Source organism: Sinocyclocheilus anshuiensis, unplaced genomic scaffold (assembly GCF_001515605.1).
Source record: "Sinocyclocheilus anshuiensis isolate Anshui unplaced genomic scaffold, SAMN03320099.WGS_v1.1 scaffold364, whole genome shotgun sequence".
Classification (NCBI taxonomy): Eukaryota; Metazoa; Chordata; class Actinopteri; order Cypriniformes; family Cyprinidae; genus Sinocyclocheilus; species Sinocyclocheilus anshuiensis.
Window position 1 is genome coordinate 210,849 of NW_015555735.1, and position 18,488 is coordinate 229,336.

General features: G+C 36.5%; 1 protein-coding gene across 1 annotated transcript in view; it reads right to left on the reverse strand.

Annotated features, from left to right (window-relative positions):
• LOC107673067 (RNA-binding motif, single-stranded-interacting protein 2-like) overlaps nucleotides 1-16,244 on the reverse strand; it is a 27,790-nt gene extending 11,546 nt beyond the window's left edge. Inside the window, exons 1-4 of the mRNA XM_016466503.1 lie at nucleotides 16,092-16,244; nucleotides 6,081-6,253; nucleotides 2,146-2,204; nucleotides 784-875 (exon numbers count right to left, since the gene is read on the reverse strand). Of these exons, the coding sequence (XP_016321989.1) occupies nucleotides 784-875; nucleotides 2,146-2,204; nucleotides 6,081-6,253; nucleotides 16,092-16,163 (396 nt within the window). The 5' untranslated portion in view covers nucleotides 16,164-16,244. The remainder of the gene's footprint in view (nucleotides 1-783; nucleotides 876-2,145; nucleotides 2,205-6,080; nucleotides 6,254-16,091) is intronic.
• Nucleotides 16,245-18,488: the final 2,244 nt, after the last annotated feature.

Here is an 18,488-nt window from a genome sequence, read left to right on the forward strand (position 1 = left end):
CTCTACAGGGGATGAGCAGAGCTGGTTTCCTTCAAACATGATGCTTAGAATTGAGGTTCATCAGACCAGAGGATCTTGTTTCTCAGAGTCTGAGGGTCCTGTAGGTGCTTTTTTGCAAATTCCAAGTGTGTTTTCATGTGTATTCACTGAGGAGAGGATTGAGTCTGGCCACACCGCCATAAAGCCCAGATCGGTGGAGTGTTGCAGTGATGTTTGTCACCATCAATTAGTTTCTCCTTGAATCAGTGATACAATATTCTGTTGGTCCAAGAAAAAAAAAACATAATGTTATTAAAGATTCATATTTCAAATAAATGCTGTTCTTTTGAACTTTATATTAATCAAAAATACTGAAAAATGTATTACGGTTTCCACAACAAATATTAAGCAACAACTGTTTTCAACATTGATAATAATAAGAAATGTTTCTTGAGCACCAGAGTTCCCTTCTTTAGTCTAAATTCATGGCATTTTTTTTGTCAATTTTATCGTCTACTAGCTGAAAATCAGTAAGGAAAGTAATAACATACATTTCCTCATCAATCCACATGATTTGAAGCATCATTCGTGTCCAGTGCAGAAACCATGCTGGATGAAATCTGCGCCAAAGTTGAATACTTTGGCTTAGGAGTTTGTTCAAATCCCAAACTTAAGTATGAGCCATAGTAATAATAGTGATGCTTGTGTTTGGAATTCGTTTGAAGCTGTTTCAACGTGCCATACAAGGTTTACAGCAAGTAAGAGCCGTTAAGGGACAAGGTGTTTAGTTCCTCTGACTCTTACCTTTGCCATCTGAGCCTGAACTCCACTGGTCTTTAGTGCCGTCACTGCTTTCTGTGCAGAGGCCGGGCTGTCGAAATCCACAAAGCCATAGCCTGAACACACACACACAGAGGATCAGTGATCACTGCTTAGAGTTTAGATGTTAAGCCAATAGCGTTCCCTATCACTCCTCTGCACCTTAGCTCACACTGGTAATCTCTCTGTCCCACATGAGAAAAGAGCTATCAGACCAAGTTAACTATACACTCTCTCTCTCGCTCGCTCTCTCACACACAAACACACAAATGTAATAGCAATCTCATTCCTGTTACATCAGCACACATTTGCAAGAGATAAAATAAATGAAGTATATTTAAAGTGCGCTCACGAGTTAAAAGGAACAGTTCATTCAAACACACACACACACACACACACACACACACACACACACAAATGTAATAGCATTGGTCCACTTGACAGATGTAGGGTTATGCAATACCAATCTCATTCCTGTTACATCAGCACACATTTGCTATAGAGATAAAATAGATGAAGTATATTGAAAGAGCGCTCACGGGTTAAAAGGAACAGTTCACTCAAAATGTCTTTCAAAACGTGTATCACTTTCTTTCTTCTGTGAAATGCAAAAGCAGATGTTCAGAGGAACGTCCAAGATGCTCTTATATATACAAAAATGGCCCACTGCAGTAATGTGAGTTTTGATAGGAAAATCATTTTATTTGGATTTTTCATTTTGTAATGATTTTTATTATTTTGTAAAAAATAATATGAATCAAATAAATATTAATATTTAATATCAATATAAAATAACATGAATATTACATGAAATATGTAAGATTAAAAATAAAATTAATAATTTGATTGAATTAATACTTACAGAATTAATATTTCATATAAAAATAACAAAGTACTGGATAAATATCAAACTTAAAATAATTATTTATAAATAATAATTGTCATAAAATAATGACAACCCCCACAAATGTTATAATAAAAACAATCATTAAAAAAATATTTTAAAAAGGAGATGCTTAGAAGAATGTCCGAGCTGCTCTTTTTGATACAATAAATGTGAATGGCGACCACAGCTTTCAAGCAAGATTTTCTGTAAGTGTTAACTTAAATTTCAGTCTTGATATTTTAAAAAATATCATTTTTTCAGAGGACTTGGAATATTGGGCAGAAGTTGTATGGAATATTTTTATGATACAACAAACTGCATGTTTAAAGTTTTTTTTTCTTGTCATTTTTGGAGTTCTTGTCATTTTAAGTAACAGAAAAGCTCAATATTTAAAGTTTCTCTTTTTCTTCAATTTTTGGTGAACTATTCCTTCAAAGCTGAAATTATACAGCACATCTTACCTTTACACTTGTTGGTGGTCTTGTCAAGAATGGCCTTAGTAGACACAATTTTTCCATAGCTGTGCAATACAAAACAAACACAAAAAGAAACATTTGGGTTAATTGAACCGATAAACACCTTAAACAGCTTTTAAGCAGCTTAATAATGATAAACCTATCCAAACTCATAAGACTTGCTGATGTTTATCTGATATTTTATAAGGTCAAACACAGTTTAGAAGAGCCAAAGTAATCTAAGCCAGAAACAGATGAGCAGCGGAGGCACAAAACCCCATAAATGCAGGGCCCCAGCGCTGCCCCATTCACAATGTACCACTCAATGGGCCCCCATATCCAGAAATCATGTGTATTAAATCTTCATGAGGGTGCCGGCGTGGAGGAGAAGCCCTGATCAAATGGTAATGCTCTTTGAATAATGGACTCCATATCATGTTCATGCTGCCTTGCATGGGAAAAGGCATTTGCACAGCATGATACAGGTATAGAGCTGTAGGTTTGTGTACACGTCTGTGGTTTACTGGAGGCTTTCGGGTGTTTGAGAGACGGGGAGGGGGAGGGGGAGGGGGGTAGGTGTTCTCGATCCAGGCATGTGCTTGCAGTGTAACCTGAGAGTTCTCCTTGTCTGCCCTGCACAGCTCTGGCTGAGATCCACAACAATCAACCTCCAATGCCCTCCACCGCACTCCTCATCTGGGTCCTACTGCCTGCACAAAGAAACTCACGCTGATGTTCATGACTGAACTAAACCTATATAATGTAATTATAGTACAGATTAAAGTAATATTGGAAAATTACAGTAGTTTCAGTTTTTTATTCATTTGAACTTTAAGGGTTGTTCATGCAGGACAAGGAATGGAACAAAACACAGGTGTTTTGAGACATGCTTTTAAAAGTTTTGAATTTCATAAGACATCTTCAATCACTAAGTCAAATATGTCTGCCTAGCGTATGTTTTTATAAAAAAATAAATAAAACAGCACAGATAGCAACCCAATGCACTGCCAAAATTGTTTATTGTACAAATGTAACCAAAACAAACAACTTAAAAATGCCATACATAATACCATGATTTGCTTAGGCCCAACAATATGTAATACAATTATAAACAATGACATAGATGGAATAGGCAATTTGATTTGTAATGCACTGAAATTTCAGCAACCAGAAATATTGAGCCAAAATAGCAAAAAAAATATTTTTGGTTTCAGCTGAAATAGTTTTGTATACATACTGTAATACATAATATACTTAGGCTCAACAATATGTTTACAATATTTAAAATATATATTTTTAAAAATCAGTTTCGGCTAAAATAATATTTGACTAAATTGAATAAAATAGTTTTAGCACTTCTCTAATGACTGTTTTGACTGTGTCTGTGCCTATTTCGTGCACACAAGCCACAACATACTGTAAGCCTATTTATTTTTCCATCCTAAATATGCATGACTGCATGGTTAATTGCATTTTATTATTTGCATTTAGTTTTGTTTTTCCCTGATGTCACTATCAGTGCAGCCCAGGGGTGAACAGACAGTTAGTCATGTGTGAGATCCAACCGAGAGTCATGGTCAAGTAAGCACTACGAGATGGGCTGCAGATATTAGTGTAGCAAAAAAACTAGTACTCATATCGAACCTGTCGCAGCATTGGTAGGGCATTTAGCTCTAAAATTAGTGACAAGAAAGGGCTTTACTTCTATAGTGCTTCAGTGACTTTGATTCATTCATTCAGCAACATTCAGCACGCTATTGATTCATTCAAAACACTGATTCATTCAGGAACCAAACAAAGTGAGTCAACAAATCATTCACTCAACTGATTTAGTAAAAATTTTTGGTTCCATTTGGAACTATTGTCATTGATAGATTAAAAGCAGACAAAGCAACTAGCAATATTGCCTAAATGCAAATTACTCAGTTTTAATTTCTTGTATATTAAAGAAATATCATTCTCACAATCGCATTCTCGGCTGTTGGTCTGAAGTGCTGATATTCAGAACAACAGCACTCTTGCTCGTGATAATACTTAAATATATCAGAAATCGTTTTTTCACTGTTCTTGCTTGAGATATCCACAGCATTCACTTTGTAAAACAAGCTGTAGAGTTCTGAAACCATTTGGTTTGTGATCTGCTCTCTCGCTTTCTATAAAGGTAACAGGAATTACTTGACCAAACATCTCCCCCGCCAAAAGCTTCTTTGCTAAGAAACACCTGATATGTTTGACTAGCTCTTATCTCTCACTCTCTCAGTCTCTCTTTCTCACACTCCCCCAAATCTCTCTTTCTCTCTCACAGCTTCTCCCCACCCCATCACCAACAACTTTTCATCTCCTCTCCCTCCCAGCTGTTGCCCTTGTTTGTCTTTCCCTTTCCCCCTGGGCTCAGAGTTTCCTGTAGGGCTGGGCAGCCTAATCTCAACCGTTTCTTCCAGAGAGGGCCTCGATCTCCAGTTTTATACTTCTATGTGCACGTTCTTTCTACGCCATCTTAAATATATGAGCAGTTTGTCCTAAAATGGAATATATATTTCAACAAAGCTTAAGAAAATACATCACATTTTTATTGGCCAAAATAAATTACATCAAACTGGGCATCAAAGACATTGAGTTGTTCACTTTTGTTTTGGCAATTTAATATAAAAATAAAAAAAACATAAGCTAATACATTTAGATTTGCAATTAGTGTTATTTATGATAACGTTATTTATGTAAAATGATAGAATGTATTAATATTTTGAATTGGCTTTTATTTTCAAATTTCATTTTCATTTTAGTTTAAGTTTAGAAATTAGGTGCTTTTGTCATTTTTATTATTTTTAATTTTTTTAATTCTATTTAGCTTGAATTTATTTGTTATATCAATTTTAGTTTTAGCCATTTTAGTACTTCAGCTTTCACTTATTTCAATTAATTGCCAAGGTAACATTTCTCAATTTCATTCAAGTTTGCTGAAGTTTTTCATCTATTTTTTTATGTGTTTCATTTGAGCTTTTTTCAATCACTGAAAATAATTTTTAATAGATTTAACAGTTAAAACTGCATTGCAGTTATAGATTTATAAACACTGAAAAAACCTTAAAAAGTTGACCTTTTAACTAAAATCAAACCATTTTAAATTGACTTACTGATGAAGGAAATCAAATCAAACCTCTAAAACACAAAGCCAAATAGAAATGAACGAAAGTGTTGTTAAAAGGTTAACTAGATGAAAACAACTATTTTTAAACATAAAATATTTTTGTGAATGCGTTGGGAGATCTAAGCCGAAGCCAAAATCTCTCTCTTCCTTACTTTTATCAACCCTAAAAGGAAGTGAGGTGCAGGCAGGGAAAGAGCGAGGAGGGGGAACCGTCGTGCCTAGCTGTTGGAAACACTGCAGTTGGTTAACAAAAAAGAGCTTTGTTTGAAACCCAAACCTCTGTTGAGTTTATGTCATTACATTCCACCAAAACATCTTCTAACATGAAAGCACAGATCTGATAGTGACAAAGTGATATGAGATTTATTTCAAAAGATGAATTCCCGATGTACCAACAAAAACACGGAATGAGAACCAATACCAAGATGAAGAACGAGCACCCCTCAGGCGTCCTACCAAAATGTTATAAAATATCAAAAAAGTCTCATGAATAGAAATGTGTGATTTACACAGCGTCCACTAAATCAAGATGCTGTATAGGCTTATCCAAAAACACTTCATGTTGAAATGAATGTGAATTATCTGCCAGCAGTGCATTTCTAACCTCATCATAAAGGGTCAAATCAGGACGCTCAAAGTCTGAGATTTTCTCTCCCACACACTCCTTCTGTTTTTTAATGCATTTTCTGCTCTTATTATACACCCTCTCCAACTGCTGATTATGAACCTGACCTTACTTGTCTCCGCCATTTCTAATTCTAAATTAATTTCCACGTGAAACAAGGACACTCACGGTTGACAGAGCTTGGCCAGGTCCTGGTCTGTGGTTCCTGGATGGAGACCACGGATGTACAGGTTGGTTTTGCTCAGCTGGTCTCCACCGCTGCTGCTTCCATTACTGCTGCTGGTGGTGGTGGTGTTGGGACTGGGCGGCGCCATCTGCTGGGTGGAGGACGCATACGCCTGCTGTCAAAACAGATAAGACAAAATACAATACAGTGCTATTAGATTTTGAATATAGCTATTTAATTTTCCTTTGAAATGTCCTCTGACTTATGTGGAAGGAGTGTGCTGACCATTAGCGACTCAGTCTTGCCACATGCAGAGCAAAACACTAAAATTAGGGTGACCATACGTGCCATTTTCCCAGGACGCGTCCTGGCCAGGATTTGTTTTGGCTTTGTTTTCATGCTTGCTGAAGGTAATGATCGAAAAGTAGTTTGACCAATAACATGCAAGCATTGTACATAATGGACCAATCATGGCATGTGAGAAGGTGGGATCTACAGTCAAAGCGATGCAATTACGCGTACATATTAGGTGTGTTCGACTTAAAAGCAGTGCGGCTCAGACCGATCAGTGTTTGACATCAAAGTACCTCGAGAGCGTTTCGAAAGCATAACCGTCTGTATGGTACTTTGATGTCATACATCGATCGGTCTGCACATGCAAACAAAGCCAAAACCTAGATATGTTAGGCATTATAGAAATCCTGGCCAGGACGCGTCCTGGAAAAATGGCACGTATGGTCACCCTACTAAAATATCAAAATGATGCTGTCGCAACATGAATATAACCTTTAAAAAATGAGTTCACTAAGAAATTCAAATGATGTAATTATTACTCACCCTGATGTCATTTCAAACCCATATTCTGTTTTTTTCCCCATGGAACACAAAGGGAGATTTCCATGCAACAACAAAACAAAAAAGTGGCAAAAAACGACCCATAAACGTAGTTGTGTGCTATATTCCAAGTCTTCTTGAAACCATCCAAAAGCTTTGTGTGGAAAAACTGAACAAAATTTGCTACATTATTTGCTGTTAATTCCCTTCAAGTGAACTCAGAAGTCATTTTGACTGGACCATTGAAACAGTAACTGGCTGTGTCCTAAATCACATACTCTTCAGGTACTTTGGTATATCTTTTGAATAAATAATTACTTTGTGACCATTAAACAAGTATGTGTTGTTTGAATGATACATTGTCATTATCATGTGACCTATTAGCATCAGCTGTGCCACCTCACTGCCATTAACAACTCCTGTCCTGTAAAGTGTCCATCTGAAGCACACTTTGTCCGAAATAGTAGGTCATCCGGGTACTTTTCACCTACTAATTTATGAATACTGTAAATTCAGACATACTGTTCTTTTCACATACTGTTTATCACCTACTATATAGGGAAGTATGTGATTTCAGGTGCAGCCACATTCTCAAAAGAATGATCACTTCACAAATCGGACTGATCAGTTTCTCACTGGTTCAATGATTTGGCTTTTGAGTTAAAGCTATTGTAAGGCTCAAAAACACTTGAAATATGATAAAACTACAGGGTATAATTTTGGAACGACATGAGGGTGATTGAATAATGGCAGAATTTTCATTTTTGGTTGAACTGTCCCTTTACAAATGTGATTTGATTTACAAAAACAAGCAGATTCTGAATTGTTGTTGTGTCCAAAGCCTGGGGCTTTCCCTCTCCTGAGAGGTTCTGTTAGTTCTCTAATTAACTCCTCATCAGTCAGAGGGGCAGGCAAGGATGAAGTATTTCATTAGCCAAGCCTGTGAAATCAAATCTCAGACAGGGAACAATGGGCCAGTTTAATACATGCCATAAGTTCATTGGTTTGGCCTGAGATTGTTGGAAAAAGGGGAGCGGGGCACATCCAGAAGTGCTCGTACAAACTATGTCATATATAGGGCTCTTGTCTTTTGCTCTCCTCTTGAGCCGGGTGAACTTAGTTATAGAAGCCTGTCTAATTGAGATCTGAGCTTGTTAGCGTTGAGTGCTAATCCCTCTCATGTGCTGGGTGCAGTCAGAAAGCACTGTCTCATTAGGACTGCTCTACTCGGCTAACTCTGCCTCTGCATGGGAAAACAGATGACTGAACCACTGCCCCCCACTAAGCCCATCTGCCCTGCAATGCTGTACAAGGTTGAGTAGAGCCGCACACCTAACAACACCAGTCTTCCCCACACAAACACTACATGCTAAAAATGACAAACCCCCCTAATGACATCCATCCAGACAGATGTGTTGTTCAAATCATGCCATATTATTTTCCAATTTTCACTTATCTAAAAGTGTGTTACTTTAAAGTGCTTATGTGCATTTATTTTTATATCTTTATGTTTAGCTTTTTAGCATTTTTAGATGTAAATATTTTAAATGTAATATATATATACTGTATAAAGAGAGAGAGACAACCATAATGTTAAAGATTTTAGATGTTACTTTTACATTTTCTGTTCGTCAAAGAATCCTGAGAATAAAATGCATCACTGTTTATATAAACAATATTAAGCAGCAAAACTGTTTTCAACATTGATTATAAGAATCATATGACACTGAAGGATGGCTGCTGAAAATTCAGCTTTGTCATCACAGGAATAAATTACACTTTGAAATATATTCAAATAGAAATGTTATTTTAAATGGTTTTTAAAATAATATTTTTACAGTATTTTTTATCAGATAAATGCAGCCTTGGTGAGCATAAGAGACTTCTTTCAAAAACATGAATTAAACCTTACCAACCCTAAATGTTCGAATGGAATTGTGTATATAATATAGAAATATAAGGGAGGTTTTGTCAGGTTTTGCTCAATTCTGCAGAAAATTGTGTTCCCAAACTATGCAAAAAGGTGTTTTCAAAGTTGTAAATAAAACAGACTACTACTTCAGTCTTTCTACTTCAAAATAAAATTTTTAATAAAATTACTTGCCATTTCCTTGTAATTAATGATAAATTTATATCAAATTCAGTGAAAATTGTTTAAACGCCAATTTTTGTTTTTTTCAGTGTGCACATTAAATGTACTTTAATTGGCAAGACAAGCAATGTTACAAACATATGTGCAATTGTAAAATTGGTCACTTTATGCTTGCATTCTGGGAAGAACAAGTAGCTATGCAATTTAGTTCTGCTTAACTAAGTTTGCGTGCCATGTGTTCTCCTCCCGACTTCTCATGACCCATGTGGACTCTACACAAACAACTCCCATTCATGTACATCTGTTAAACCTACAGCTTTAATTCTTGTTCATGCAAAGCATGTGATATATTAGGTGAAGACATTCCTCCGAGTCCACAACCGCGCTGACAGTAATTCACGCATCGCGACCATCCTCACTGCTCTGTTTACTTCAGATTGTGCTCAATGTATCTGAGTGCAGAACAAATCCTTGTCAACATCTACTCAATACCAGCAAACCTGCCCTTGAACATCTCAGTTGCACTATAATGAAACCCGAGAGTCCTCCCTTATTTGCACTTGAGGACAGCACTGCAGTGGAACCGGCGATAGGCCGCCTCTTCATTTCCATAGATATGCGCAGTGTGGTAATGAGAGCATGGCGGGGTTTGCACCTCTCTTGATTACTCCATTGCAGTGCCACTAGGGCAGACTCTTGGGAAGGCTTGCAGAAATAGAGGTCACAGGAGGCAGTAAGCAGCTCTGAAGGGTTAGCAGGGGATCTGGCTCTAAAGAGCTGGTACCAGGTGTGATTGTGGATGGAAATAAAAGTCTGTCTATCGCTCTAACCTGCATAGGTTACAGTATTGTGATGCACGCTTTTGGGTTTGCCAGGAATATGGACGTTTAATGCCCTACCAACACACATTGCGGCATAATGCAGTCTTCCATAGCAAGTAAAAATAACTTGCATATATTTTATATACGGTTACGTTGGAAAGGAGCTATATGCACAATGGCAATCCTTTTGTTTTTATAAAATGAATAAAACAAAGTAAAAGGTGCATTTCAGATTATTTTTAGTTTTCAATTTCTGAAAATACATAATATATATAATAAAATACAATATCATATATAGATGTCTGGGTCAATGCAATAATTTTGTGATTATTTTTAGTGTGTAGTTAGTCAAATTGTACTGTGGTTTGAGAAATTATATTAGAATCTAGATTTTGATTGTTTAAAATTTTTTATGTGAATATTTTAAGAATATATGAATATGATTTCTAAAACAATATATTGCTATTTTTACACCACATTTACATTTTTTTTAATAAAAAAAACATTATTTATATTTTGTGATGGCAGTCAAATAATTGTAACTTCATTGAATAATTCTGATGTAATCAATTTAAAAAAATACGTAATATACAAAATCATATATAGATAGCTGGGTCACAATGCAATAATATTGTGATAATTTTTAAGGTGTAGTTAATCAAAATTCTCTGTGGTGTGAGAAATAGATTAGATTAGATTTATGTTAGAGTCAGACTGTGTTTGCCTAATAATATAATACATAATGCAAAAAGGATTCGTTTAAAAAAAAAAAAAATGTAACTAAAAATAAAATCTTTGCATGAGAATATTTAGACAATATTATTAGGTAAAATATACTTCAGAATACTGATTTTTTTTCCCCTCACTCCCATTTCCTCAGAGAAATTAATAGAGCTTCGGTTTCTAAATCACATACAGGTGCATCTCAATAAATTAGAATGTCGTGGAAAAGTTCATTTTTCTTGTGAAATATGCAATTTTTCACTCAAACATCGTTCACTGGATTAAAGATGAGGGGGAGGGGCTGAGAACAGCAGAAAAAATGCCCTCAGTTGCTCAGTTCTCCACCCTTTTCAAGTTATACTCACAAATCAGGATTTAATCTTGGTCAGGTATTTTCTGAGATCAAAAATGTCAAACTATAACTTTTAGCAGAAATTAAAGAGGGAAAAAAACGTAGCCACAGCCAGTAACCCAGGATCCACGCACAATGTTTGAGACAGGAATTCCAGGAATTCCAAGTCATTTATCTCTGAGCAATCTGCATCCCTGCCAAGAGTGCAGGAAGGAGGGGAAAGACTCTTCTTCTAGGCTGCTTGGTTTTCAAAACTGTGTCTTTCAGCAGTGATCCATCCCGTGAAGGAGAATTTCGAAGTAAGTGCGTGTGTGAACACACATTTCTGTAGCAGTACCAACAGAAACAGACTCTGTCCCAAGGAATCTTCAGCATGCGTTACTGAGTGATTCAAATAGTTTTGTAGAATCACATAATCTGAAGAAAACTTTACAATGTTACAGTTTACAAATGTTACAAGTCAAAGTTTGCAGTTTAGTGTTTTTATTAGTACATTAAACTATTCTTGAATATAGTTTTGCATCATATAATTTCATTTTCCAGTGTTGAAACTTAAACTGTAAGTATAGGCTATATTAATATTAACTATATTAATATTTCAAGAATGTATTTTTAATTTATGAGTATAATTTTATAAATATTTTAATAATATATTTTTTATATATTTAAATATTTAGAAAGAAATATTAGTTCTATTTTGTGTTTGGACCAGTGAATATGTTTAAAATAAAAAAAATAAATTAAAAAATCTAAACTGGTGGCCAAAAAAAAAAGTTGAGCTTTGTTAAAGGGGTCATATGATGCGATTTCAAGTTTTCCTTTCTCTTTGGAGTGTTACAAGCTGATTGTGCATGAACATTAAAGCATGTCAACATATTCTGTTACACCAAATACACAAAATAATGATCTTTAAAAAAAGCATCATATGACCCCTTTAATATTTTGCAACTGGCATATATTGGGTTTGATGTTTTTGAAGCATAAGAATCTCTTTTCGTTTCCACAGCTGGCTCTCATTGTTCCTTTCTATACTGTGCATCTCAAAGCCCTCAACTTTACATTCAAAACTGAGTGATTCGCATAAAAAGGGTGTTTTATTACCTGAAAGGTCACATAATATTTGGAAGACTCTAATGAGCTTCAAATATTCATACTGTGTAAAGTGATTTGCAACATTTTGCCGCCCTACAGAGTGTCATTCTCCAGTGGATTTTATTCCGCCAGAGCTGACAGCAGTTGGGTGAGTCAGTGCAGCAGTGCTTAACAGACCTGCAGGGCTTAGGAAGCCTATCTAAGTTTGGGGCACTTAAGGAGGAAATTAGAGACCAGTGGCTGCACACTCTCACAATCCAGAAATTCTGGAAAAATTAATGTCCCCTGATAACTCGTAGGCTGTGGAAATAGTGTTTCAAATTATATTTTCTGCAGAGCTTATTCACACCAAGAACAAAAAAATTGTATTATCAGATACGTATCTTACATTAAAGCATGAGAAGTTGCATTGCTAGAATTATTATCTTGCATTTAGGGTTAAAAATCATTATGGTCGGGGTCAGATTGATACTGACTTTAGATTAATTCAAATTAAAATCACCTTATATATTTAAAAAATGGTAAAAGCAACAAGCCTTAAAACATTAATGCTTCTCACACATTACAACAATTAAAAAACAAAAAACATTGTCATTTTAAACACAGGAAGTGTGTGCTTTCGTAAAGCTCAAACAGTACAGCATGGCACTTTCCAGCAAGCTGAGCATGATAAAAATGTACACTTTGGATGAAAGTGTCTGCCAAATGAATAAATGTAAAGGTAAATACCCTCAGAGGCAGAGAAACTGACATGACATAAAATAAACCAAAGAATGCTATTATTTCAGGTCTGCGCAACTGCCAACATAATAATAATATAATATTCATAATAGAAATTCTGCATGCAAACACTCCACAAAACAGTGGAGTGTCAACACTTTGCAATCACGTTCATGACCCAAAATGAGGAAAAAATTCTAAAGTTCAAGAATAAAATCATAGTTTTAGCAGTATTTCCAATACATGGAAAAGAGTGCTTTTGGTTAGCCTTCTCATTCCGTTCTTGGTATAAACAGACCTTTAGCCTCACAACTAGTTGGTTCATCTTCCTCCTGGCCCACACTCATTGAGAGTCACTGCAGAAATACTGTTTGGTAGTTGTACCCACACCTGACATTCTCCCTCTGCATTTGTACATAGCTACAGCAACTAAAAATCGATATAGAGTGCTTCCTCAGCTTCACAAAACACTACAGCCAAGACTCGTCCAACATATTTCAAGTGAAACCTGAAGTTGTTGTCCAAACTGGACTTGTCATTGCTCTTTTGGGCTTCCATTGGGCAGCAACAACAGCCATCCATACTCAACCACCTCTAGGCTTTTGGCCAGTAGCCCCTACTCAAACCCACTGAACACTTTTTCATCCAGTCCGTTCCAGCAGGTGAAGTGCTACCTGACATCACCAGGTTATTTTTTCATTATAAACAGATGCCCTGAATTCAATTCTGCCCAAAACTGCTTCCAAAAACACCATCTTCACTGCCATCCCTGGAGTGATACATGGCATAATATCTCCATTCCATGGCAATATACAACCTTTCAGTAATGACAAACATGTCCTCTTTATGACCGAGGGACATGATGCCCACCTGCCCAACACAGCTTACTTCCTTTCACACTACTACCTACACTTCCTCCCCCAGCACTCGCCCCGCTGTGTGAGTTATTGAGAAAAGATGCACCATGGGCTCGGACACCTGCCTGCTCAGCGGCTGGGCTGGTGGAAGCTCTGCTATGTTTTCTAGAGCAGCACTTATAAGTAAAGTGTTGGTTTTGTAAAAATCGAGTCCATGGTTAGCTCTAATAACAAAAGGAAAATGAGGTCAATGAATGTGGTTAAACATGTAACTCTGAATCTCAATAGCCGTGGTCTTCTCTTGTTTCTTCATAAACTGAAAGGTAAGATGAAATCAGCAACCCGGTCTGCTTGAATCTTTGCGTTGTTTCTGGATTATTTCGTGAGCATGGGCGTGAAGCTGAAATAACATTTAGAGAGCCAAGCTGGATCAGATCACAGGGTGTATGCTTATGAAGCTGTTAATGAGTAGATAGACCATCATATTCAATGTCAGAGTCAGAAACGGCTTCCCTTTATCTAGTATTTTATAAGTTAGCAGGCAATAATTTATAAAACGGTCAACACGTTAATAGCCTTTCTTCGCTTTGCACTGTCATTTTATTTCAGTCTATTTATTATGATGACCATTTTGTAAGGGCATTGAAGATTGCAGATGATAAAGACGGAGTGTTTTGAATAAACTTGCAAAAAAGCGCACCTGATTCATGATGTTAAAAATATATGGTTGACAACTTTAAGTGCATGTCATTGCACAGTATTAATATCATGTCAGGTAGAGATTGACAAAAAATAGTAGTACACAATAACACCACTGTATCACCGTGGGTTCAACAGGAAAACAATGTTCACAGGTAAAGTAACTTACTTTATGTAGCTAATATTTGCATACCCAAACTCAACAGCAATTCATCTTAAGTGATAAATAATAATAATAATAATTCATAACATTTATATAGCGCTTTTCTAGGCACTCAAAGCCTAGACCCCCTTTACATTGTGAGGGGGGATCTCCTCATCCACCACCAGTGTGCAGCATCCACCTGGATGATGCGACAGCAGCCATAGTGCGCCAGAACGCCCACCACACACCAGCTTATTGGTGGAGAGGAGACAGAGTGATGAAGCCAATCAGCAGATATGGGGGATTGTTAGGAGGCCATGATAGTCAGAGGCCAATGGGCAAATTTGGCCAGGATGCCAGGGTGATACCCCTACTCTTTTCGAAAGACATCCTGGGATTTTTAATGACCACAGAGAGTCAGGACCTCGGTTTAACGTCTCATCCGAAGGACAGTGCTTGTTGACAGTATAGTGTCCCCATCACTATACTGGGACGCTAGGGCCCACCCAGACCACAGGGTGAGCACCCCCTGCTGGCCTCACTAACACCTCTTCCAGCAGCAACCTAGTTTTCCCAGGAGGTCTCCCATCCAGGTACTGACCAGGCTCAACCCTACTTGGCTTCAGTGGGTGACCAGTCTTGGGCTACAGGGTGATATGGCTGCCAGCTACATACATAGCATTCAGAATACATAGCATTCTGAGCTTAAATTAAAAACAGAAAGGAAAATACTTTTTTTTCTTAAAAAAAAGGTTAAAAACTTATATATAATCTGTTTTAAAAATGTATAGTAGTAGGTCTATTAAAATAATCGTAATGCATGTTACGTTTTTATTAGCCTAGAAGATTTATTTGTGTCAAAAAACAGAAACTCTTAACTAAAAATCGTTTCTGAATGTATGTTATTGGAAACTTAATTATTAGAATCACTAGTAGTAAAACAAAAACAATACGATATGATATGATTATATTAGTTTATTTATACAGAATAATTCACTGCATGTAACCAACATCATACAGGCTATGTCGGACAAGCGTTCGTTATTACAAATGAACTGCGCCATTAACATGTTATAAACGCAAATTTAGCGTTTTATTCTCTCATTCTGACCTTTGTCCCTCCGAAAAAAATAGGCCGTAAATCAAAGGCATCCTATGTCGGATTCATTGACTTTCTGTCTCTGCAAAGTCAATCCGAAACCTAAATGTTTCCAGTAATAGTAGTGGGATTTATAGGGGTGGGGCGAATGACTCAACGTAAAACTTCAACTAATTTTCTTTTTTCCCCATCAAGCAATTTTCCTCATGAATCCCAAATAACAGTCCTCTTTACTGATTTACTGCAAATAATCCACAAGCATCGAGTTCCCATGAATAAGTAGCTATCCGTGAACATTTCGGACCGCAAGTTCGTACTGTCTGTGACTTCTCAGATGAATCTACATTAAGATGCCCACTTTTTAAATAGCTACACGCTGACTTCAGGATCACGCTCCACAGCGGAGGATTACCCGGCACGATCGCGCGATGATACACTTCAGTATTTTCACGGTTCCACTTTCAAGGACACTGCAGCTCACACTCATGCAGTTACACACACAACAGAGATAAGCGACAGAAATCAGCGTTTTCCGCCGGCCCGGCCAGCTGACGCCACCGCATACGAAGAGGGCTTTACCTTTTTACTGGTTCTGCTGGGATAGCCGTTATATGGGTTGATTCCTGTCCTTGGCGGCACAGAGAGCAGCATTTTTACAGCAGCAGTCCGGAGCGCCTAGTACAGCCAAAACAGTCAGCTGACGTCACCGGGACATTCAGCCTGGAGTCTGTGGAAGAGATTGAGTCGCTCACACACACACACACACACACACACACACTGCTGTTCATTAGCACACAGGAAGAAAACAGCAATAGTACGCGCTATTCCGTTATAAATTATATTGAAAGCTATACTCTCTTATGACTAATAAGAGTTTTGATTTCATATTAACTTTTTCTTTTTTTTAAACAAGGATCGTAATGGAGGAAATCAACCGAAAGACCCATTCTTGAACTTTCTGGAAATCGATGCTGAATTTTCCCAGCTGCACAAACACTATTACATATGATATTCACTGGTTATATATGCACCACCTCTGGGAAGCTGGACATTCACAAATTCACATATATCTTATTGTGATAGTCAGTAAAAGCACTAGCAAATGTAAATGATTGGTCCACCACAACTAGGGTGCAGTACACCACAAAAATTCAAAATTATATCAAACTTAATGGGGTAATATATGCAATCTTCCTATAAAATACTGTAAAGATGATGTTTTGTGAAAAGAACTCCCAGTGAAAATGTGTATTTAGGAAGGTAATACATGTACTTTCAAAGTAAAATATTGTTAAATAGATTTTTGTATGTAAACGAAAGCTATGAGTTCTTTTCATTTAGTTAAAACAGTACAAGTATGTTCAAAAATACAGCAAATAGCCTACATTACTGAGCATTATGTGACACTAGACCACAGTCACAAGGGTCAGTTTTTCATTTTACATAATATGAAAGCTGAATAAATAAGCTTTCCATTGATTTATGGTTTGTTAGGATAGGACAATATTTGGCCGAGGTACAACTATTTGAAAATCTGGAATCTGAGGGTGCAAAAACATCTAAGTATTGAGAAAATCGCCTTTAAAGGTGTCCAAAAAGTTTTGATATATTTACGGTAGAAAATTTACAAAACATCTTCATGGAACATGATCTTTACATCATTTCCTAATGATTTTTGGCATAAAAGAAAAATCGATCATTTTAACCCATACAATGTATTGTTGGCTATTGCTACAAATATACCTGTGTGACTTATGACTGGTTTTGTGGTCCAGGGTCACATATGCAAAATTATATTAATAATATTGTGATGTAAAAGAATTGTTTTCTATCAGAATATATTTTAAAATGTACTTTATTCCTGTGATGGCAAAGATGATTTTTCTGCAAATATGCAGCCACCGAAATGCCTCCCATAATCCCTGAAACACTGTCAACATAATTTTTATGGGGAAAATCGAACAACCACACCTGCTATTTAACTATTTTTCTTATTACAGCGTAAGCAAAGGAACACCATGTTGCCAGCAAAGCCCAAAAGACACTTGGGATCATGAGTCAGCCCACAGCAGAACCCAGTCATAAACCACTGTCATCTCCTCCAGCATCACAGCCACAGCCGACAGTGTTTATCTGAAGTCAGATGAGTGGCTAATGTGGGAGGGTAGTTGTTTAAAACTCTGATTTTTTTGTTTAGCCACTGCAGATGAAATCTTTTTGCTTCCAGTGCTCTGTCTACAGGTCTCTGGCAATTTGCTTGTTTATGTTTAGATAAGAGCTACTTGCTACATTCCTACGGTGTTGGTACAGTGTTACACTTTCTGTACATTTTAATGATTAAAGCCTTGTTGGGTGTTCTCAGAGAATTAAAAAAACGGGACTGGAAATGTATATATCCATATTCACAAATGATTTATGATTTGCCAAGGGTTCAGTTCAGTTTAGTCTTGCAGTTCATTTTGTATACAACATTTCAGATTGAGTAATATCAGAAAATTGGGTTTAAACAGAATAATAAGCGTTTCCAAGCCTGTAAGCTGTCCTGGACAAATGAAGGTCATTGAGCTATTGATTTGCATATGTACACAAGAAGATAAACAGTTTGGCCTTCAACAGAGCAAATCGAACATCTGATAGATACTTACAAACACCCTGTGGAAAAATATTCATATTGATTATAAATAAATGTTAATATATATATATATATATATATATATATTTATTTATTTATTTTTATACAAATATGTAAATTGTAATATATTCCTGGCAAAGCTGAATTTTCAGCAGCCATTACTCCAGTCGTCAGTGTCACATGATCCTTCAGAAATTACTTTTCAAAATACTTTTGTGGAAATTGTGATCCTTTTTTTAGGATTACTTGTTGAATAGAAAGTTCAAAAGAGCAGCATTAAGTTAAATAGAACTTTTGTAACATTATAAATGTGTTACTGTTTTGATCAATTTTCTGCATCCATG